This window comes from Lynx canadensis, chromosome B4 (assembly GCF_007474595.2).
Source record: "Lynx canadensis isolate LIC74 chromosome B4, mLynCan4.pri.v2, whole genome shotgun sequence".
Lineage (NCBI taxonomy): Eukaryota > Metazoa > Chordata > Mammalia > Carnivora > Felidae > Lynx > Lynx canadensis.
The window spans coordinates 75,497,518-75,520,178 of record NC_044309.1 but is presented as its reverse complement, the minus strand read 5'-3'; the positions used below and the strand labels follow the sequence as shown (position 1 = coordinate 75,520,178).

At 48.6% G+C, this 22,661-nt stretch overlaps 2 protein-coding genes across 2 annotated transcripts in view; both read left to right on the top strand.

The window, feature by feature from the left end:
* Nucleotides 1–11,421: 11,421 nt before the first annotated feature.
* On the top strand, nt 11,422–14,924 carry RHEBL1 (RHEB like 1). Its single transcript, XM_030322518.2, has 8 exons — nt 11,422–11,625; nt 12,249–12,320; nt 12,670–12,737; nt 13,013–13,095; nt 13,185–13,241; nt 13,434–13,481; nt 14,041–14,122; nt 14,279–14,924. The coding sequence occupies exons 1-8, from the start codon at nt 11,574–11,576 to the stop codon at nt 14,366–14,368; spliced, it is 552 nt and encodes a 183-aa protein (XP_030178378.1). The 5' UTR covers nt 11,422–11,573; the 3' UTR covers nt 14,369–14,924.
* Nucleotides 14,925–17,836: 2,912 nt separating this feature from the next.
* The window catches only part of KMT2D (lysine methyltransferase 2D), a 40,358-nt gene continuing 35,533 nt past the window's right edge, over nt 17,837–22,661 (top strand). The window contains exon 1 of the mRNA XM_030322509.1: nt 17,837–19,011. The gene's annotated coding sequence lies outside the window, so the exon portion shown is untranslated. The remainder of the gene's footprint in view (nt 19,012–22,661) is intronic.

Here is a 22,661-nt window from a genome sequence, read left to right as displayed (position 1 = left end):
GACTGAGCTTTGTTATAGACTGAATGTACACATCCCTCTCCAAATTCATATGCTCAAACTCTAATGCCTATGTGACTGTTTTTGGAGATGGGGCCTCTAAGGAAGTAACTGAGGTCAAATGAAGTCGTAGGAGTAGGGTCCAGATCTGATGGGATTAGTGTCCTTATATGAAGAGACACCGGAAAGTTACTATCTCTCTCTCTGCATGCACCAGGGAAAGGCCCTGTAAAGACATAGTGAAAAGGCAGCCACCTGCAGGCCAGGAAGAGAGTTCTCACCAGAGACCAAATTGGCCAGAACCTTGATCTTGGACTTTTCCAGCCTCCAAAACAGTGAGAAAATAAATGTTTGATGTCTAAGCCACCCAGTTTACGGTATTTTGTTATGGCAGCCCCGACAGACTAAATACAATCCTTCAGAAATGTTGGAAGTAAGAAGAGGCCAGTGCTAAGATGGGGTCTTAGTGAAAACAATGTACTCTGCTTGAAAAGCGAACATTTCTGACCTAGAGCTCTGACTGCTTTCGTGGTGTCCACCATATTGGAGGAAGCTTTCTTCTCTGTCTGGGAGACTGAAGCAGCTGTCTGTGGGAAGAAGGCTATGGCTGGTCAGGGTATTTCCCTGTGGGAATTGTGTGGCCAGTTAGCACATGCAGACTCTCTTCTCCCTGTTATTGTCTCTATATGTGGATTGATTGATGTATACAAATGAACATCAGAGGGGGAATATCTTGTCAGGTTTTACTGAGTTCCCTCTTTGTGCCAAATACTGTGCTGTGCCATGGGGGGGGGGGAGGACAGTGAGTCAGGCATGGCTCTTACAGTTCACCTGGCAAGACAGACACGGTGGTCAGAACGTTGTTGGTGAGTGCAGTGAGATAGATGAGGAGTGACTTTCAAGCTGAGACCTGAGGATGGGTAAGAGTTGTTCGAGCAGGGGGAACGGCATATACAAAGGTCTGGAGTTGGGGAGCAAGAGTAAACTGAACCCAAGGAGCATCAGTAAGTTCAGTTTAGTAGAAGGGAAATGTGAACTATTTAAAGATTTTTCAATTTTGTCCTAAAGATGAAAAGCAGTTGTAGGATTTGAAGCAGATGGGGGGGGGTGTCAAACTTCAATTTTAATTTTTTTTTTCAGCGTTTATTTATTTTTTTGGGACAGAGAGAGACAGAGCATGAACGGGGGAGGGGCAGAGAGAGAGGGAGACACAGAATCGGAAACAGGCTCCAGGCTCTGAGCCATCAGCCCAGAGCCCGACGCGGGGCTCGAACTCACGGACCGCGAGATCGTGACCTGGCTGAAGTCGGACGCTTAACCGACTGTGCCACCCAGGCGCCCCTCAAACTTCAATTTTAAACAAGAAATTGGAAATCAGATGGGAGTTTTAGGTCATCTTTATCCTTAAGTATGTTGGTCCTCCTCTGTGCATGTGAGTGTTGCTAGGTTTTTAAAAAAATTTTTAAAAACGTTTATTCATTTTTGAGAGAGAGAGAGACAGAGTGCAAGTGGGGAAGGGGCAGAGAGAGAGGGAGACACAGAATCTGAAGCAGGCTGCAGGCTCCGCGCTGTCAGCACAGATCTGTCAGCACAGAGCCCGACGCGGGGCTCGAACCCATGATCCGCAAGATCATGACCTGAGCGGACACTTAACCGACTGAGCCACCCAGGAGCCCAAGTGTTGTTAGTTCTGATTGCAAGTGGCAAATGCCCCCATCCCCGTACAGAATGTGTTATGGGAGCAGATGGTGGGGGCAGTGGAGGGATGCTGGAGCAGGGCAGGATAGGATAGGGACAGATCTGAAGGGGATACCTCCATCCCTGGCTTTGCTTCTCTCCGAAACCTAAACCCAAACTGTCTCTCAACTTGTCTCCTTGGGACCGCATAACCTAAGAACACAGTTATCTGACTCCAAACCACATGGTGTCCAAACAGAAGTCCTTGGAACTGGGGGCTCCTTTTCTGCTATTCTCTTTTACTTTCTAGCCATTCTTTCAGCAGAGTTTGGCTTAGCTTGGAGCTGATGGCCCTAAGCTGAGACAGAGCTGCCATCCTGAGAGCCAGGTCTGGGATGAACATTGCAGCTGCCCAGGGAACAGCTGGTTAAGCCCTCAGCAGCTGCAGCAGCTGGGATTCCACCCAACATTTGAGCTGGGATTAATCCCATTTCCTCCACACACATCCCTTCCCTGTTCTAGTCCCTGGCCAGTCTACAGTATCTCGTAGAATTTTTGAGACTAAATGTCATGCGCGTCTCCCTGAACTAAGTGAAAGCCAAAGTCATCCACCTTCCTCCTCTTGGGGGCAGGTGACCCAAAGCACTTCTGGACCATTGCAGGAATGAGAGCCTCCTTGCTCTCATTCCCTCAATCCCTTGATAAACTGGCTAGGATGGATTATTCTTTGAAATGTCTGATTTTCAATAACCATTAGAATTGGTGGGGTGAGGAGGTAGATTTCCTTTATCTTTGAAAGACTCTATACCAAGGCCTGGAAACTTGGTGGGAGTGTTACAGGAGGATCAAACATCATATGGGTATTTGTCACTTTTCAACCATGATTGCTTCTCCCTTAACTGTGATTCTACAGTTGTGAACAACAGGGCTGTTTATTCCATTTGGTGCTTATGCACCAGCTGTGTGACCTTGAGGAAGTCACTTTGTAAGAGATGCCAGAGGCTACAATGAGGTGCTTCCAAGAAGTTGGAAAGAAGGGGGTGCCCTGAGATTTGAACAAGGCAAATTAACACAGAAAGGAACAAGGCATTTCCTCCCAGACCTGGAGAGTTGACTCCCTCCTTTCCACAAATATTTATCAGGGCCCTGCAAGTACTAACAGGTATTTTACCATGCTGAGGATTTCTAATATTTTTCTAGGGAAACAGACAATCATTTTAATAGATTAAATTAATTTAATTAGGTTTTAGCTTGGTGAAGCGGCCTGACCAAATTTGAATTTTAGAAAGATCACTCTACTTGCAGAGTGGAGAATGAACTAGAAAGGAGTTAGTGAGTCCAGGGAGGAGAGCAAAAGCAAAAAGGATAGTGCAGTGGTGCAGACGAGAGATGATGTTGGTAAGGTAAAGAAGTGGCAATGGAGATGGAAAGAAAGGACAGTTCTAGGAAATATTTGTATTCGTGGGATTGATAGGACTTGGTGGTTGATTGAATGAAGTAGGGAGCAAAGAGTAAGTAGGAGGAGAAAAGACTTTCTCTCAGTTTTCGCTGTGTGATATTAATGTGCCTAAAATGAAAAAGAAAGAGTAATTGATCAGCCAATATCAATCTATAATCCAAAATGGAATGTGGCAGATGGGCCACTCTGTCAACGAGAGTTGTTACTGTGTGCCCAGGAGGATCTTGGTGAGGGAGGTGCCATATGTAGTCACTGGTGGGGCAGGAATGGTTCTTCAGGCCTCCAGACAATTGGCTGAAATCCCTCATAGAGATGTAATTTTCTGCTCTTCGGGCAACAGTCTGGTACCTCAAAGGGAGTGCCCTAGATAGAGGACACAGGCATCCTGGGCGGTGGGAAGGGAGCGTGATGGGTCCGTTGGAATGGTAAGACCCAGATCAGGCACTCAGGACTTCTTGTAAGGCTTCTCTAGCATATGAGGATTTGGAGGTGTCCTGAGCAAGTCCAGTTCCCAAGTTGGCTAGACTGAGTGTTCTTCCCAGGATCTTCTTTCTCAGTGGTGTCCAAGGAGGGAGCCAGACCATCTGCCTTCCTCTAGGCATATCTCTCTGGCCAAACTGTCAATTCACTTTCAAACCAATAATGATAATTATTCTGATGGCTTCAATTCACTGAGTACCAGCTCTTTCTTTTCTTCTTTAACGTTTAATTTTGAAAGAGAGAGAGAGAGAGAGAGAGAGCAAGAAAGGGGCAGAGAGCAAGGGGGACAGAGGATCTGAAGTGGGCTCCACCTTGACAGCAGAGAGCCTCATATGGGGCTCAAACTCACTAACTGTGAGATCATGACCTGAGCTGAAGTCAGACAACTCACTGAACCACCCAGGTGCCCCTCATACCAGCTCTTTCTTAATAGAGTACCTGGGATATCACACACATTATTGCATTTATTTCTCACGACAGTCATGCAAAAATGAGTATTTGGTTCTAGAAGGACTTAAGCAAGTGACAGGGACCGCTGGAGACCTGGGTTTTGAGGCTATGCAGCCAGAAACATTGCCTCAAATCACAGAACCAAGCCAGTGCACCGTGGCACCTGCCACTAAACACTAGACACTGCAATTTGCAGACCAATGCTGACACTGACATGGATACAGGAAGTCACTGCTGACACCACCGCCACAGGCCACCCTGGAACTCGATCTTTCTGCCAGCAGCCAGAAAGAATGTCAGACATCTGCTACCATGTTGTTCCAACCATTTCATAGAGGAGAAACTGAGGCTCAGAGTAGTGAAATAGCCTGCTTAAAATCACACAGTGAATAAGCTAGGGTTTGACACCAGGTCTGGTTGACTGCAAAGTCCATGCTCTTTCCGCTGTGTTTTGCTGCTGTGACTCACTTTACTTCTCCAGGCTGCGGCTTCTCCGCCTGTAGTCTGGAGGAAAAGTCTGGACCAGGTGGTCACCAAGGTCCTCCATCTCTAATAGGTTATAATTCAATTATTTCGTACATTGCTGGTTATGGTCCCTGGATTGGGAAAGGTCCCCCAAGAGGAACTAAGTACTTCCCCTTCTCCTGAAATGGATTGGTGTTTATCATCTCCATACTAACAGAAATCAAGAGTAGGTGTAGGAGCAAGGGGGAGGACCGGACGTAGGGAACATGCAAGGAAGATGCCTGCATGTATATTGTGGTTCTTTTTCTGTGGAGTGCCTAGAGACACATATCCTTCAGTTGCCCATCAACATGCGAATACCTGGGGAGTGCCCCCAAATCCACATGTCACAAATAAATACATTCATTCAGTACTTTCCCCTTAACCCCACTAAAAAATTCCTGTTCTTCCTCCCATGTCTTCTAATCCTACACATGGAATTGCCATCTTCCTTCACTCTGCTTTAATCAGGTCATCAACTTCACTTCCGTCTGGAGTGCCCTCCCTAAGAGTCCTCGCTATCCTCTCTGTTGTGACCTGGTCCAGGCCCTCATCTTCTCCTTTCTGGGTATTGGCTTCCTATTAGGGCTTCCCTTCCAGCCCCAACCTCTCTTGGTACTACCTTCTCTAAAGGGCCACCAGTGTGACCCTCATAAAGCTCCCCCCCCACACCCACCAAGTTAACAGCAAAGATTCCACTGTTTACTGCAGTGCTACCCAAACCTTGTACTGTTTTCATGACTATGGCCATAGTCTCTTTCTACCCGTATAAAGGTTTAGTATTCTTCTTGAATTCCATTGGCTTTTCTTACTACCAGCTTTAGCTTCTGTGCAAGAATATTTGTGAAGTCATAGCTTTGGCATTATCACTATTGTTTTTCCCACCACATATTAAAAATCACATAACAAAACAGAATTTTAGGTGTGTATGTTACCTAAGTCATCTTACATACCACTAATGGTATATTTTGAGAACGCTGGATACTGAACAAATGTCAAATTCTTTTTAGTAAACTCTACCCCCAACAGGGGGGCTCAAGCTCATGGTTCTGAGATCAAGGGTTGCATGCTCTAGACTCTGAGGTCAAGAGTCCCATGCTCTACTGGCTGAGCCAACCAGGCACCCTAAAGGTCAAATTCATTTATTTTGTTTTGTTTTATTGTATTTTACTTTATTTTTATTTCTTTTTAATGTTTATTTATTGTTGAGAGAGAGTGAGAGAGACAGCACCAGCAGGAGAGAGGCAGAGAGAGGGGGACAGAGAATCTGAAGCAGGCTCTGTGCTGACAGCAGACAGCCTGAGATGGGGCTCAAACTCATGAACCTCAAGATCATGACCCGAGCCGAAGCTGGATGCTAAACAGACCGAGCCACCTAGGTGTTGCCCCCTCAAAGCTCGAATTCTTATAACTTTTTAAAAAATATTTATTGATTTTTGAGAGAGAGACAGAAACAGAGCATGAGCAGGGGAGGGGCAGAGAGAGAGAGACACACACACACACACACACCCAGAATCCGAAGCAGGCTCCAAGCTCTGAGCTGTCAGCACAGAGCCTGACGTGGGGCTCGAACTCGTGAACCGTGAGCTCAGGACATGAGCCAGTCAGACATTTAACCGACTGAGTCACCCAGGCACCCCAAAGGTCAAATTCTTAAAGCTGGCATTCAGAGCCCTCCCTGATCTGATCCCAGTCTAATTTCCAGCCTTAATTCACAGACAGCCCACATTCATAGAGTGCTGCAGGTACAGGGTCCACTCTGTATTTCCAGACATGCTGTGTTTTCAATTCTCTTAACTTTTTTGCTATTTTCCCTAGGGCCTTCTCAAGCTTTAAGGCCCAGCTACATCATCAATTAGCATGTGAAACCTCTGACCCAGACAGAATCAAGCTCTTTCCTTCCTCCTTTCCTGCCTTCCCCTCTTCCTTTTCTCTTTTTCTCCCTTGAGAATAATTCCTTCCTCTATGCTTCTAGCTATTCATACTCTGATGTGAGACTTAAATATAATTTTGCCTTCTAATCTCTTACTTGATAATTTTCCCTACCATAATTCAGAGGTGTATCATTCAGAGTCCTTGGGGGAAACATTGCACAAATGGGGAACTGAGGAGAATATAATGGAAGGGCTGTTCATAACGTTGTAGGAAAGGGTTAAAGAATATCTTGGAGAGGGGGGAAACATTGAGTCTGGCTTCAGTGAGGAGCCACTAGAAGTGGTGATCCCTAGGCCTAAAGGGGCAAGGGAAGGAAAGGTTATGAGAACCCAGAAAGACTGTAACTGCAGTTGTGGTTGAAGGAAAGGTCCGCCCAGCAGGGTCTGTGGCCTCTGGTAACCGCATGTGTGAGTCCAGGAGAGATAACAGAAGAGTTGCCAGTTCAACCCACAGAATCAGAAGAAATAATACATTGTTGTTTTAAACCACCAAGTTTGTTGTTGGTGGTGTTGTTGTTTAAGTCATCTTTACTCCCAACGTGGGGCTCAAACTCACAACCCTGAGGTCAAGAGTCACATGCTCTGCCGACTGAGCCAACCAGGTGTCCCTGGAACCCATACTTTTGATACAAACATAGTAAACATGTTTTCACTTTTTATAGAGATACTTCAAACAGTTTTCTGGCAGCAGTGGATCTTTATTTTGTCTCAGTTGTTTGAGACGTAACAAAATATATGATGCCGTCACTGGAAATTTTATTCCAAGCCCATTTATCTACCATTAGAATAGTTTACTTCCTTTAGGTGATCCTATATTGGTGATCTTTGTATATCTTTGATCTTTACAAAGTAACTGTGTATGCATTACTCTTTAAGGTGATTGATATTTAATAAACAAATATCTTGGTCCCAAGGTGTGCGGGTCTTGTGGATTGGCTCACTGAACATTTATTCCTAATCACCTTCTCTTTTGCCTTCCTTTACTAGAGAGGGTAGAAAAGAAAATGCTAAAACTTCCAGGCTCCCTTGCAGCTAGAGATGGCTATACAATAGTTTGGTTTAAGGAGATGGGAGTGAAAATCTGCTGTGAGACCTTCTCTTTCTGTTTAAAAAGAAAAAACCAGGGGCTCCTGAGTGGCTCAGTCTGTTAAGCATCTGACTTTGGCTCAGGTCATGAACTCACTGTTTGTGAGTTCGAGCGCTGCATTGGGCTCTGTGCTGACAGCTTGGAGTGTGGAGCCTGCTTTGGATTCTGTGTGTCTCTCTCTGCCCCTCCACCGTTCACACTCTGTCTCTTTTTCTTTCTCTCTAAAAAATGAATAAACAGGGGCGCCTGGGTGGCGCAGTCGGTTAAGCGTCCGACTTCAGCCAGGTCACGATCTCGCGGTCCGTGAGTTCGAGCCCCGCGTCAGGCTCTGGGCTGATGGCTCAGAGCCTGGAGCCTGTTTCCGATTCTGTGTCTCCCTCTCTCTCTGCGCCTCCCCCGTTCATGCTCTGTCTCTCTCTGTCCCAAAAATAAATAAAAACGTTGAAAAAAATAAAAAAAAATGAATAAACATGGGGCGCCTGGGTGGCTCAGTCGGTTAAGCGTGAGTTCGAGCCCCACGTCGGGCTCTGTGCTGACCGCTCAGAGCCTGGAGCCTGCTTCACATTCTGTGTCTCCCTCTCTCTCTGCCCCTTCCCTGCTCATGCTGTGTCTCTCTCTGTCTCAAAAAATAAAATAAACATTTAAAAAAAATGAATAAACATTAATAAAAATTTTAAAAGAGCCATAGGAAGAAAAAGCCTTTGTCTTAGGCCTTTTGCTTTCTTCCTGATTGAAAACAAGAGAATTTGAGAATGATTTAATAAAGAGACTGTTTACAAAGGTGTGAGCAGGGTATAGGGAAACCACACAGGGGTAGAATAGTACCCTGGGGTGAGTATCAGAGAAACTGTTATCACTGTAGGCCTGAAGGGGAGAGAGCAACTAGAAACAGAACAAAAGAGGTAGGTGCGGGGGGGGGGGGGGGGGAGTTGGAGGAGTGACTTGAGGGGTGCTGGGAACTTCCAAAGGGGACATAGATACTCTCTTCCATCCATGTGATTTTCTGTGAGGGCTTCTCATAGGCTGAACTCCACTGATATCCAGGGGGTAAGGTGTGCCTCCTGGAAACAAACCTGGGTGGAAAAGAATAGGGAGTTAATCTGGAAAGACAAACAGCATAAAAGCCATCTCATTTATCTTTATACCCATATTGTGCAACACTTTGTGAGAGTGTCTGGTACAAAGTAGGAGATGAATCAATTTTTGTAATGTTTATTTATTTTTGAGAGGGAGAGAGAGAGAAATACAGAGCTCTAGCAGGGGAGGGGCAGAGAGAAAGGGAGACACAGAATCCCAAGCAGGCTCCAGGCCCCTAGCTGTCAGCACAGAGCCCAATGCAGGCTCAAACCCATGAACCTTGAGATCATGACCTGAGCCGAAGTTGGGCGCTTAATGGAATGAGCCACCCGGGCGCATCAGAGATGAATAAATTTTTGTTGACTTTCACTGAATCCAGTTCTTTGTTCTACCCTGCAGTGCTTAAGACCCAATTTGGAATCTCCACGAACCTCACTCAGGCCAAATAATCCAACATAAAGTTGCTGGTCTGCAAGGAACTCCCGTTACCCAGTTGAAAAGGTATTTGGGTCCCTTTCTGAGGCCAGATTAACTAGCTCTTTGAAACAACTTTTGTAGATCTGAACTCTTTAAAGCATTAAATAGTTCCACAGTTATACAAAGCCTGTCCTCCAGTATAATTTGGCTGCTAAATACCAATTCGTCAGGACCTTCCAGAAGAAATAACTTCTGTGTGCTATCTATATGGCTAAGTCTCACTTTCCACATCTGTAAGATAAGGGTGACAACAGCTACCCATCATTCAAGTCTCAGGTACAAATGTCTTTGAAATCCTCAGGATTTCTAGGATATCATATAAAAGAAGAAGAGTACCACACCCCATTACTGTCTAGTTCATTAATATTTTGGGCTCCCCCCACCGCTACAGATATTATTTTTTTATTTTAGCTTATTTATGGTTTCCTCTTAGATTGTTGGTTTTCCCCCAAAAGAACACTTGCTCCTTATGAGCAAAGACCTTGTGTGTGTTGTTTGCTGCTGTATGCCCAGCACCTAGATAGGACATGATGATTGTTTGATAAATATGGTTGATAAATGGGTAAGTAATACCAATGACCGACTTTAGGGCTGTTGTGGATATTAAATGAGATAACAAAGAAATGCATCTGGCACAAAGTAGAACTCTCTATAAATCTAGCCATTTTCTTTCTTTCCCCCTCTCTCACCTCCTATGGCTAGCCCTTTAGCAAGTCAGGTTGACCTCAGCCTCAAAATGTAGCATGAATTCTCTACTTCATTCACCTCTACCACTCTAGTCAAGGCACCTTCACCTCTCACCTGGACTACAAGTAACAGTCTCCTAGCTGATCTCCCTGCTTCCCCTTCTGCTTCTGTCCCCCTCATTCTTCACAACCAGAGGTATACTTTTTTTTTTTTTTAACCAGGGAAATATTTTAGAAACACTATTCAGATCATGGCGTGCCCCAGCTTAAACATGATCAACTGCCTTCTGGGTGCTTAGAATTAGACCAAACTTCTTTTCAAAAAATTTTTTGATGTTTATTTACTTTTGAGAGAGAGAGAGAGAGAGAGAGAGAGAGCAGAGGAGGGACAGAGAGAGAGGGAGACACAGAATCTGAAGCAGGTTCCAGGTTCCAAGCTGTCAGCAGAGAGCCTGACACGAGGCTTGAACCCACAAACGGCGAGATCATGATCTGAGCCAAAGTGGGGGCCTAACCAATTGAGCCATCCAGGCGCCCTTAGACCAAATTTCTTTACATAGCCTGGCCCCTGCCATTCTCTTGGATTTTGTCTGTTTTTGGGCTGACTCACTTTCTCTCTCTCTCTCTCTCTCTCTCTCCCCTCTTCTTCTCCTGGAATTTAACAAATTTATTTTCATCGTAACACCTGTAAGCACTGATGGATTCTTCTGTCAGAATTTTGTTCTAGCTAGCTCTTTATTGTCTTTCAGACCTCAGTTTAAATGGGGCTTCCTTTGAGAGGAAGTTTTACTATCTAATGTGGTCATTTCTTATTATGCTGCCTTTTATAGCACTTAATACTATCTAATATTTCCTTGTTTATATGTTTGTTTCTTCCACTAGGTTTTAAGCTTTATGCGCACAAAGACCTTGTCTGTCATGTTCACTGCTCTATCCCCAAAGCTAGAACAATGTCTGAAACATACAGTAAGTGCTGAATAAATATTTGAATAAATGAATGTGATGATTATGTTGATAACAACAAAATTTCAGATGACCTAGCCACAAATTCAATAACTTTTTCAAGAATAAGAGTTGCATTTCCGAAGATCCTGATAGACTATGGAAATTGACAATAAAAGATCTGAGGCTGAAGTCTGGGGGGAAGAAGAGATAATATATTGGAACTTGGGCCTTTTTTTTCCCTATCCAAGGATCTCAGAGACCTTGCAAAACGGAGGCCTAGAATCTTTTGACCAGAAATTCCAGCCAAGCCATAACGGGTATCTTCCATCCACGATTCTTGATTCTTCGCAGCCACTTGTGTCGGGTTGCAAATGCGCAAACACCTCTAGGACCCCGGCTTCCTTTCTGTTTCTTTATGAATGAACCGGCTTTAGTCTGCGCAGGCGCAGCTCCTGGTTCTCTGGCTCCACGTGAGGCCCACCCTTCCCTCCTGCTGGCGGCCCCGCCCTTATCCTTTCCAATGAACCAATGGCGAGCGGCCTGGGGGGCGGAGCCCGGAGCGGCGCGGCACTGTAGATCCCCCGGCGCCCGGCTCCCTCGCGTTAGTCTTGCTGTGTTGTGATCACGTGGCCAGCTCCGGGCGCGGCGCTTGTTTTGGTTTTCCTCTAGCTTGCCCCTGGCAGCTTCAGGGTGAGCGACTTTCCTGTGCCGGTTGCTGCGCCTACCTTACACTCTGATCTCCCTTTCTTAGGGCTCTTTCAGCCCGCAGTTCTGCAAGCCCCTTGGGGCCGGCTACTGCCATGCCGTTAGTTCGCTACAGGAAGGTGGTCATTCTCGGGTACCGCTCCGTAGGTGAGTCTCCGCCTTGGGGAGAGCACCGACGCACCGCGGCTTTGTGGCCAGAGGAGGCGCGCTGTCGCGGGAACGCGACCCAGACAGGAATGGTGGCATCGTTAGAACGGGGTTGTAGGGCGAGGATTGAAAGGATGGAGGAGGAAAGGCTGGGGTGGTGATAGTGTGTGGAGGGTTGCAGGAAGCAGGAGAACGTAAGGGTTAATGTGGGCTTGGTTGCCAGAACACCAGACTGGTCCCCAGTGTTACCCTGGGGACGGGGGGGGGGGGGGGGGGATGGGGTCAGGATTTGATGGATGGGGGCGCGGTCTGTGTGGGGCAAGTCGCAAGTGTCCGGGCGCGAGGCGACTTGATCCTAGGGGAATCCCGGATCTTTCCAGGGGTGGGGTGGGGAAAGTCTGCAGGAAAGGCTTCCTGCGGCGCTACTGAATGCATCCGGTGGCCAGGGTGCAGAGACCCAAGGCGAAGAGGGTGAGGGTAGGCTAAGGAAAAACATTGCATGGCACCCACAGGCTAGGGTGCTAATTTGGGGTCCTCTTTAGCCCTGGGCCACAGCCCCCGAAAGGGCAGAGGATGTAAATGTGGATGGATGATTTGGATACAACTACCACTGCTTCCCACAGGGAAGACATCTTTGGCACATCAGTTTGTGGAAGGCGAGTTCCTGGAAGGCTACGATCCTACAGTGGAGAATAGTGAGTAGATTTCTCCCCTAGGGGTGGGGCAGGGAGGTCTTTGTTGCCCCATCCAATTCCGTAATTAGGGAGTTTCCTGGTGCCAAGGGGCTGATTTGATTAGACCTTAAATCTAATCTTTTCTCTAGTAATCCTGTTCTATGAGTGGAGCTAGAGAGTGGATTTTGCAAGATACTGAGTCCAGGATGGTGTAGATGTAGACAATGAGAACCTTAATATTGTCCCTCTAGCTGCCTGGAGAGCTCCCTAGACCCGGTCCATCTATATCACCCCTAGGGTTAAGAATGTATGGGGGCACACATTGCTAGCCCTACAAGCACCTCACAGTCAAGTTTTCTTTTCTTTTCAGCTTACAGCAAGATAGTGACTCTTGGCAAAGATGAGTTTCACCTACACCTGGTGGACACAGCAGGGCAGGTACCAGTTTGGGGTAGGGTATCTAAACATGGCAGTTCAGTTGTGGGAGATGAAGTCTGGTTGCCTCTGTGGCTCATCTGTAAAGTAGTATTAAAAGAAAAGCATTTTAGCAGAGGGTAGTGTGCAGTGCACAATGGAGCTACTCTGTAAATTCTTGCTGAATAGAAATGACTGGAATATTGAGTGCCCTAGGGAGGGTCCCCAGGATGCAACCCACAAACCTTTGCCAGCTGAGTGTTATGTATCTAGGTACTGATGTTTCTGTTTCTTGTCAGGATGAGTACAGCATTCTGCCCTATTCATTCATCATTGGGGTCCATGGTTATGTGCTTGTGTATTCTGTCACCTCTCTGCATAGGTAAGTGACCAAGGTTATGAGTGGGGAACTTGGGAGGATCCGAGGGCTGTCTCAGAATAAGTTTATAGCTCCATTTCTTGTGTTTAAAGCTTCCAAGTCATTGAGAGTCTGTACCAAAAGCTACATGAAGGTCACGGGAAAACTCGGTGAGTGGCTCTGGGAGATAGAGACATAGTATGGACTTAAGGGGATGGAAGAGAGCAGGGGGTCCAAGTTAGGGAGGAGGCCAGGACAGATCCTGTCTGATCTGATGGGGAGTTGTCCAGCCTTGATGTGAAGGAGGTTGGGGTCCATGCAGAGTGGGAGGGGATCCTATAGTAACTGGTATTTCTTCACAGGCTGCCAGTGGTGCTAGTGGGGAACAAGGCAGATCTCTCTCCAGACAGGTACGAAGATCTCTATACCTAAAGGCAGAGGAAAGTGAGATAGACTAGGAATCAGTCAAGGCTCTAGTCCTGGTTCTGCCACTGACCTTAACAGTCATTTCACCTCTTTTTTTTCTAACTTGAAGGTTAACACAGGATAACCCTTCTTTGGTTTTTAAATTTTAAAAATGTTTATTTATTTTTGCAAGGGGCGGGAGGAAAGGAGGGGCAGAGAGAGCAGATGACACAGAATCCGAAGCAAGCTCCAGGCTCTGAGCTACCAACACGGGGCTTGAACTCTTGAACTATGAGATCATGACCTGAGCTGAAGTCGTATGCTCAACCGACTGAGCCACCCAGGTGCCCCTACAAGATAACCCTTCTATTGCAAAAGCTGTAATTTCATATTTCAAGCCTCCATCCTAGGCTTCTTTGTTTTCCTTGATTTTCTCCTTCCTCAAGCCTCCTCCCAAACCTTGGAAGTGGGATGGGTAAGAGGAAGTCTAGATTCTATAAAGATTTTGCAGAGAACGTGGGGACATTGCTGTCCTCCTTCTTCACGTCACAAATCTGTTTCTAGGGAAGTCCAGGCAGTTGAAGGGAAGAAGCTGGCAGAGTCCTGGGGTGCAACATTTATGGAGTCATCTGCTCGAGAGAATCAGGTGCTTGGCCTGAATACTAGGAAGGTGGTCGGGTAGCAGTGTTTTTCTTATGGCACTTCTTGGATATGGGGATGGTGGGGGAGTGGGGTATACACCTCAGAGCTGAGTCATATTGGTGGCAGTAACTTTGTTGCTCTGATTCTCTGTCCCTTGCAGCTGACTCGAGGCATCTTCACCAAAGTCATCCAGGAAATTGCCCGGGTAGAGAATTCCTATGGGCAAGAGCGCCGCTGCCGTCTCATGTGAGCCCTCAGGCATTGGGTAGCTGCCTTGATTCTGCCCCTGGCACTTGCCAGGCTCCAGCGGGTGTAGGCCCTTAGGACTTCACGGGTATGGTTGCCAGCTGTGTTCCCAGTCCTCTGGTCACACAGTGTGGTACCCTCATGTTTGCACACTTCTCCCAGGCTCCAGTGGCCTGGTTGTCAATGTTTACAATGGGGCAAGGATGTCTCACGGGCACTGGCCTCTCGTCTTCTGTTTTTGCTAAATGAGTTGTTACAACCTGCAGGGTTGGGATATGAGTCCTAAGCATTCTTTATTCGGGACCCAGTCTTCTGTGCAGGTTTTGGATGTTGGCTGTGTGAAGGGAGCTGGGGACTCCTGAAGTGGAGCTGACTCCCTAGGGTAACAATGTATATATGCAAATAAACTGAGAAATCTTTTCGTCTTGGCTTCTCTGTATGTGGGGAGAGCTCACAGCCAGTATCTCCTTTTCCAAGGAATGGTGACTATGGCCTTTGGTGGGGAATAAGGGCTAACTCTTTCCTCCTACCTCATTGCTATTCCTTACTCCTCACTCATTCAGGAGGACCATTACCCTAAGACTTATTACTTATTTTTTCCCACCTTCTTCTCTCCTAGGTTCTCCTGTACAGGTACCAGTTGGCTGCCACTCCCATCCAAGTTTATAGGCTCTCAAGATCCCCTTAACTACAGAAACACTACCCTCTAGTGGCCAGCTGCCACATGCTGACCTAGCTTCCCTCCTGGGGGAAGCTGGCACCAGCATTTGATGGCACTCAGAGAGAGGGTAGGGTTTGGGGAGGAAGGAAACCCCTCATCCTAGTGATGTAATAATTAAGAAGGAGGGTAGAGGCAGGGACGGAGTAAAGTGTTGGTGAAGATTTTGGCTTTCCAGAAGAGTCGAGTGAAGGAAGAAATAATGCTCCTGGTGTATATCAATCCTTCCATTCCCCATGTCCCCAGAGCCTTTCATTAAGTGGATGTTCTCTGGTCTTTTCATTACCTTTGGTGACCTTTTCACACCCTTCACACCTTTGGAATCATGTCACTTTTTTTAGGTGTCAAAAGGTATTGCTTCTACTCTTTCTTATTGACCGGCCATCTCAGTAGGAGGATGGACATTTTAGCTAGGAAGGATCAGTCCTATCTGCCTCTAGTTTTCCTGCTCACCCCCCATCCCCACCAGACCTAGGGTCTAAATGGCATAATACTTCTGCCAAGGATTTACAAGGGTTACTGGAATAGTACCATTAACAGGGAGAACACAGACTACTCTTGCCAACTGAGGGAGTCTGAGGTACCCTGTCAATGCACTTAGTTGGGAACGATGGGCAAAATCTTAGCTGTGACCTTGCTAGTGCTTGAGTCTAGGCTAGTTGGGCTTACAGTTGGGGTGACTGTTTGTCATACTGGTTTTTAAAAGTTCTGCCAGCTGCTTTTGCATCTCTAATCCAGAATCTAAAATATAAAGGCTGCTGGAAGAAGCATTCTCCAAAGGACAAGCTCGGTGGTTAAGGATTCTCTTTAGGGTGGTCACCACTCTCTTTCCTTATATTAAAATTAGGTCCTTTTGCATATCTGACCTGGAATATTCAATATAGGTTATCTATTGCCCTGTTGCCATTGCCATGAGGTCTGGGATAGACTTATAAATGTTTAAAGTTTTCTAAAAGCGTATCAAGCAATCTCAAAGTCCTGACAAAAATAATGAATAGTAGTTAATAGCTAGGTTAGAATACTTTTCCACTTAGCCGTGTGACCTTGCACAGTCACTTAACCTCTCTGAGCCTCAATTTCTCATTTATGAAGTGTAGTTAATTCCGCATAGAGTTGAGGTGAGTTAAGTTGTGGTGATATTTGAAATGCTTAGAACAGTTTCTCTTACATAATAAACTCTTGAGAAAGGCGGCTCTTCTGTTATTGGAGGTCTTTTTGGTGAAGGTCAGCCTCCCTGGCTCTGGATGTAGAGAGTAGGGAGGGACCTTTCATTTTCCAACTTCTGTCTCTTGGTTAATTTATTCACTATAGCTGGGACAAGTGTGGAGTTGCTGCTGGCTTTTTTTTTTTTTTTGCTGAAATAGACCCGAATGGTCAGTGCAGGGTACATGGTACCAGTGTCTGGCTAGCACAGGGCATGCCTAGTTCTAATCCTTCCTATGAACCTGGCTAGTAGAGATTTAAAGGTTTTCTGCTCTGTTAATATGGAAGCCACAAGTCACATATGGCTATTTAAGTTTAATTTAGTATTAAAATTAAACATAAAGTTCCTCAGTTGCACCACCTACATTTCAAAGTGCTCAATAGCTACATGTGGCTGAGTCGAATTAGTGTAGCTGTAACGCATTTCCATCACTGCAGAAAGTTCTATTGGACAGCATTGTAAATAAACCCTTTTCCACAAAACCAGCCCTGCACCTGATTTACCTCTTTCTTCGCATCCTCCTTAAAAAAATTTTTTTTTTATTATCTAGATATATACAATCCTAGGAAAAACATGGCCATTGGCTTGAATCATGGATGTCACTAGATGTAATTCTTTGGGAAATTTTACCTATTTTATTTAGCCTCAATCTCATCATCATAGAAACATAATTCTACGTAGTTCATAAGGAGGGTGAGGAATAACTAAGAATATATAAAGTATCTAGCACATAGTTAGTGTGTCTCTTTCTGTTCACCCCGTGGTTACAGCTAATGCAGAAAAGGCTTTCCAATCCTTTCTCACCCAGATTTACGGGGGTGTGTGGGGGAATGCCTGCAAGTAGTGTTTTGGGATCTTGTCTAGAGTAACAGCACTCCGGCCAGGTAGCAGAAAGGCTCCAAGGTACATCCCCTCTGTTTCCTAAAAAAGGGGACACAGGCCCTGAGGGTCCGGGGAGAAAGACTAGGGGTGGGGGTGGGAGCACCCGGGGAAAGGAAGGAAACTCCACATTTGTTTTGATGGGGGAGGTGTGTGTGGTGATTGTGGTAGCACTCAGTCTTCTTTCCTCACGGAGGGGTTTGAGAGCCACAACGAACGACTAGGGACTCGTACCGCTTTCCTTAGGGCCCCCGAACGTGGCAAGAACCCACCCTTTGCAGCGCCAGGCGCCGTGCCTCACTTTCTCCATTTGCGGACTCCAGTTCCCAGGATGCAGAGCAGCGGCCAATCTCCTGGCTCTTCTTCCATCCCCCTCCCGGGAAAGATTGCCCCTGGCCAAGGCAAGGGGGCTGGTGGAGCTTCTGGGACTGAAAACTGCAAGGGAACGGAACTAGAAAGTGGCCGCAGTCCTAGTTTCACAAGCCGGTCAGTGAAGGAGGCAGGTCCAGGGCCGGGGCGCAGAGGAGGGGGGCTTCATTCCCACGTGTCTGCACAGCGGCCGGCCCGGCGCAGTCGGGGTTAACCCGAGGCGGAGGGATCCCGCAGCGTGTGCGTAGAACTGCAGAGTCACAGCCTTTCCTCCGAGAGGGCCGTATCCCTCCGCCGCTCCGCTCCAACACAAAATAGGGCCGCGTCTTCTCCTTTCTCCGCTTCTCGAGTGGGGTTCCCCAGGCAAAAGAGCCCCCCGGATCTTGCGCCGGAGGCTTCCTGAATCTCTACGACCGCTGCCGAGATCTCGGGCCAGGAAATAGCCCCTTCGCAGGAACCACCCTACCGGCCGAACAGGAGGCGGAGGGGGGGGAGGCGGAGCGGCGCCGCGCTGCACTACTTTCCTCTCCGGTTGCAAATGGCTGCCTCGTTCCCCACTTTCCGCTCAGTTTCCTGACCCCCGGGTGCCGGGAGCCGGGGTTGGGCCATGCACCTCTAGGCCCCCCGCGATCACAGCCAGCCGGGGGTCGAGGGGGTGCCGCCGATCAGAGCCGGCCAGGCCGGGGGCGGGGCAGCTCCCGAGGCCAGAGGGGAAGGGAGGCGAGCGCAGGGCCTGGAGCGGCCGGAGGGGAGCGGGCAGAGGGCTCGCACCGCCCGCCCCTTCCTCTTCCTCGCCCACCTACCCTCCTCCCTTCCCCGGGGGGGAGCAGAAGGTGGGGGGCTCGAAGCCTCAGAGGGTGAGCGCTCGGGGTCGAGGAGCCCGGCGCTGGGTGTGTGTCAGGTTCAGCCCCGCGGCCCCGCCGGCTCCGCGTCGCCGTAGCTTGCGCGGCCCCGGGGCGCCGGCCCGGGCGGGGAGAGGGGCTCGGCGCTCCAGCGAGGGTCTCACGTTCCATCCGGGCCCGGCGCGGGGCGGCGCGGCATTCCTTCCGGGCTGCTGGGGAGGCGCCTCGACGTTCCATCTGGAGAGCCTCGACGTTCCGCCCGAGCCCGGCGCGGGCGGCCGGGGCGCTGGCCCGGCCCTAGGACTGAGAGGCCGCCCGGCGACGCGGATGCGGAGCCTGCTCGCCCAAGATCAAAGCCACCGGTGCTCTCTTTGTGTCCGCTCGGGATTCGCCGCCCTGGGGCTGTCCATGGAAACCTAAACTGCTGCAACCCGAGGCAGAGAACCCTTCTTTGGCTTCTTGCGTTTTTTTGGGGGAGGAGGGTGGCCACTCCGACCTGGATTTACCGTTCTTGGCCCCCCTAAGCCCCCCCGTGCGGGGGGCGGCTGTGATCGCTCTGGCGGTTGGAGGTCGGGGAGCGGCCCGGGCTCTGGCCATGTTCTCGGATGAGGATTTCTGGATCGCCCTGTGAAGAGGTGAGTGAAGTCTGCCCGGCCAGGGCCCAGAAAGGGTTGGACTGGGGGCATAGCCAGATGGACTATCTTGGCCGGAGCTGGCCTTTAGGTTGGAGAAAGGGGTGCCAGAGCTGAGGAGGGTTCCTTTGGCAGTGTCTGTCAAGGCAACCTGAGCCAGTCGCCGGGGCAGAACCGAGGCCTGGTGTCTTGGGGTGTGCCTCTTTAAAGACTGGGGGTTCAGGGAACCACGGGAGTTTGGGAACCTGGCCAGATCGCCTTTCTGCCTGTTTATTTTTGTGTTGGGGGGAGCTCTGCTAAACTAGGACCCAGGCCCTGATGCCAGCACCAATCCCAGTTGGCTGCTTCTCCCTCAGGGTTCCTTGTGGGCCTTGGGAACAGAACAACTTTGGGAGGGAGGATAGAGTGCCACTGCCAGGTCAGACTTACTGCCAGGTTGGACTTTAAGGTTGTTCTTGCCCATCCGGGCACCCAGAGCAGTCTCTGGGAGACTCCAGGAACCCTAGATATTTCACCAGGCCTTATTTCACTGTGCAAAGGGAGAGTGTGTGGAAATTAACTAGTGTGATGAAGGGGGTGGCTGGGGCAAGAAGGAGGCGGGGCTGGGGGCAGCTCTGGCCTTGCTGTTCAACTTTAAACTGCCCCTGCCTGACAAAGTGACCCCAGCAAGGCCTAGTGCTGTCTTAGCCTGCTTTGCCTCCCCTCCTCTGGGGATGGACATAATCTCTAGGGGATTATAGAGTAGGCCGTTGAGATTTGCTCCCTGCGAATGTGGGCTGCAAAAAAATGGCTTTTGTCTCCCGCTTTCTCTGGGCCTAGTGTGGAGAGCTGGTTGCCCATAAGTCCTGGCCAATCCCATAGGCCCCTCCCAGACCTCTCCAAACCCTTTTCAATTAGGGAATGTTAACTGGTCCTCAGATCCTGTCCTAAGCCTACAGAATAGGGTGGCCTGTCCCTCTTTGGAGGAGAAATGACCTGATCAAGAGCTGTTTCAGCCAAAGCCTGTGTTTCCAACCCTGGCAGGAGGTGTTGGGGAGAAGGGGTGTGTATGTGAGTGCATGAAGGTGCAGCATGAGCCTCATGCCTCTGAGCCCTGGGCTGGGACAGCCCCTCTCACAGCTGTCATGCTGCCCAGCAGGGATTTGGCTGGTGTGTTTTGCTCCCTCACTCCACCCTCTCCAACATACATAGGTTAGATCTCTTCCAGTCTGATCTTGGAGAAAATAGGGGTTTTGCCCTTGAAAGATTTCTGGGTGGTAACCCTGAGGTGAGAGGTGCTACAGGGGTGGTAGAGTGAGGCTAGCTGTCACCCATGCTCTCTGCCACTGCTGCCTCTGAAGGGACCCTCCTGTTGTCTGTCCCCAAAGAGCTTCCTTAGGAGGGACCTCTCCTTGTTAGCTGTGGCTGACCCCAGGATGACCCAGAGACCGTCCGGAGGGTCGACGGGCCCAGTGTTGCCATTTGGATTCTTCCTGGAGGGCTGGCCCAAAATGGGGGTGGGGAGAGGTGTGGTTTGATTCTCAGGCTGGGAACCAGGAAGTCCTGAGTCCTACAGAAGAGCTGTTCACTCAAGGGCCTACTTCAGCCTTTCACCTCTTCAAGCTTCCATTTCCCCTTTGGCTGGGAAAATAGAGTTAAAACTATTGGTCTGGGATGGTGTCAGGGAGGAGAGTGGGTTGAAATGAATCCCTGTCTTCTTTGCTGTTTTGGGCCTCTTAGGCCTGGGGCTAAGGGAAGCCAGCACAATTTTACCTCCTAGATCTGTACTTCTTTGGGATCTCTCGTTCCCCAGAGGAAGCCTGGCTAGGTATTAACCCAATTTAGATCCAGGGAAAAACCCTTGGTGTATATGTATGTGTGTGTGTGATTTCTGGCTGTGAATGATGGGATGGGGGAACCTGTGGTCTTTATTTGTTTAGCTGTGTTCAGGGGCCTGGCAACTGGGACTTGGCATTGGGGCACAGGTGCTAGACTGCAGGGGTAGAGAAATGGAGCCCCAGCTTCTTGGAGGTGCCCCTAGATTGTTTTTGGCACAGCTTGGAGGATACTCTACTGTGTGCTACTTGGTCTATCTTCCATGTCCCCATGAATGAGGCTGTGGCTTTGGAAGATGTTGATACTCTGTCTTCCAAGGCTGACGAAGGTGGTTTCTGTATCTCCCCAAGCAGTGCCAGCCTTACCAGCTTGAGAGGGCTGCGCTCGGGGGAGGGCAGAGGAATTTGTCCCTCTGGCCTTGTGTGAAGCAGTCCTCCTCCCACCCGCTGTATTATCACTGTTGCTTTTTATTTCTTACTGTTTGTGACTCCTTTGGCCTCAACTTTTGAGAGCAGAGCTGGTAGAGGATCTTTGCGGGTATGTAGTGGTAAGGAACACATTTAGGAAACTTTGAAGTCTTTGGGTGTGGTCAGGCCTTGAACGACTGCTTGGGAAGAGGGGGCTGGCTGGTACCCTGACCTCCAACCCCTACTTCCCAACAGTGGCTTCTAAGAGCCCCTTGAAGTTCCAGACCAGCTTTTCTGTGGGCCGGCCAGATGACCACCCGACTTTCCTTTCAGGTGTGGTTGTGTGGCAGGTTTGGGAAAGAGATGACCAGGGAATGGAGGTAACAGGTATCAGGTGATACTTCACTTTCCCAGTCTGGTAGAATCTGAAAGTATGAAGGGAAAAAAGTAAAACAAAATTTCTTTTCCGGTGATATGTCACAGAAGGTGCATTGCTAGTCTCTGAAAATGGAGTGTGAGCTCAGGGGAAGAGAACTGATATTGTGGTTCTTAGGTAATTGATTCATCAGTCCTAGGCACTTTTGAGGGTTCCCCCATCTCATTTGCCCCAGTCACACAATCCCGGTGGCTGACCACTGGGGTAGTTGGTTTGGGAAGAGAGGCTTATCCTTACTAAGGTTGGTGTGGTCCCTCTGGTTAAATAAGAGCGGAAAAGGTGGGAGAGAGAAATTTCTCAAACTTTTATTTAGAGTTCTGTTTTAGGGATTCCCTCCTCCCATGCCCCCAGCTTCCTTAAGAACATACTTTCTTTTCTCTGCTTAAGCCCCTATCCCTCCCATTTAGAGCTGCTGGCACCTATCTCTTTCTCCCTTTTTCTTTTTTTAATTTTTTTTAACGTTTATTTATTTTTGAGAGAGAGAGAGAGTGTGAGTGAGAGTGTGGGGGAGGGGCAGAGAGAGCCAGAGACACAGAATCCAAAGCAGGCTCCAGGCCCCGAGCTGTCAGCACAGAGCCCAACACAGGGCTCAAACCCACAAACCGTGAGATCATGACCTGAGCCAAAGTTGGACACTTAACCGACTGAGCCACCCAGGCGCCCCTCTCCCTTTTTCTATAAGATGACTTTCTTCTTCCTCACCTCTACAACTTTGCTTTTCTCTTTTCTGTACTCTGCTTAGTTCTCTCTGAGGTTTAGGAAAATGTGTTCAACGGGTGGGTCTCAACCTTCTTAGGTGTAACTTTAGATTGTTTCATTTGGCTCTGGTATAGTCAGGCGTATCTTAGAAGAGGGGACCGTTACCCCCCCCCCCCACCCCCATAGTGTGTGTGGAAACCCTGCTTTACCGAAGAGGAAGGAAGCTACTCTGCTATGCTGTGTCCTCCCGGGTTTAGAACTCCTCTAAGTGGCAGTGTGCTTCCTGAGACTACAAC

What these genes read in the sequence shown, in the direction of transcription:
- RHEBL1 (XM_030322518.2), top strand. Translation starts at nt 11,574, where the DNA reads ATGCCGTTAGTTCGCTACAGGAAGGTGGTCATTCTCGGGTACCGCTCC. An exon ending in CGATCCTACAGTGGAGAATA is followed by an intron (nt 12,321 to 12,669) that starts GTGAGTAGATTT and finishes TTTTCTTTTCAG; the next exon opens with CTTACAGCAAGATAGTGACT. An exon ending in GCAGATCTCTCTCCAGACAG is followed by an intron (nt 13,482 to 14,040) that starts GTACGAAGATCT and finishes ATCTGTTTCTAG; the next exon opens with GGAAGTCCAGGCAGTTGAAG.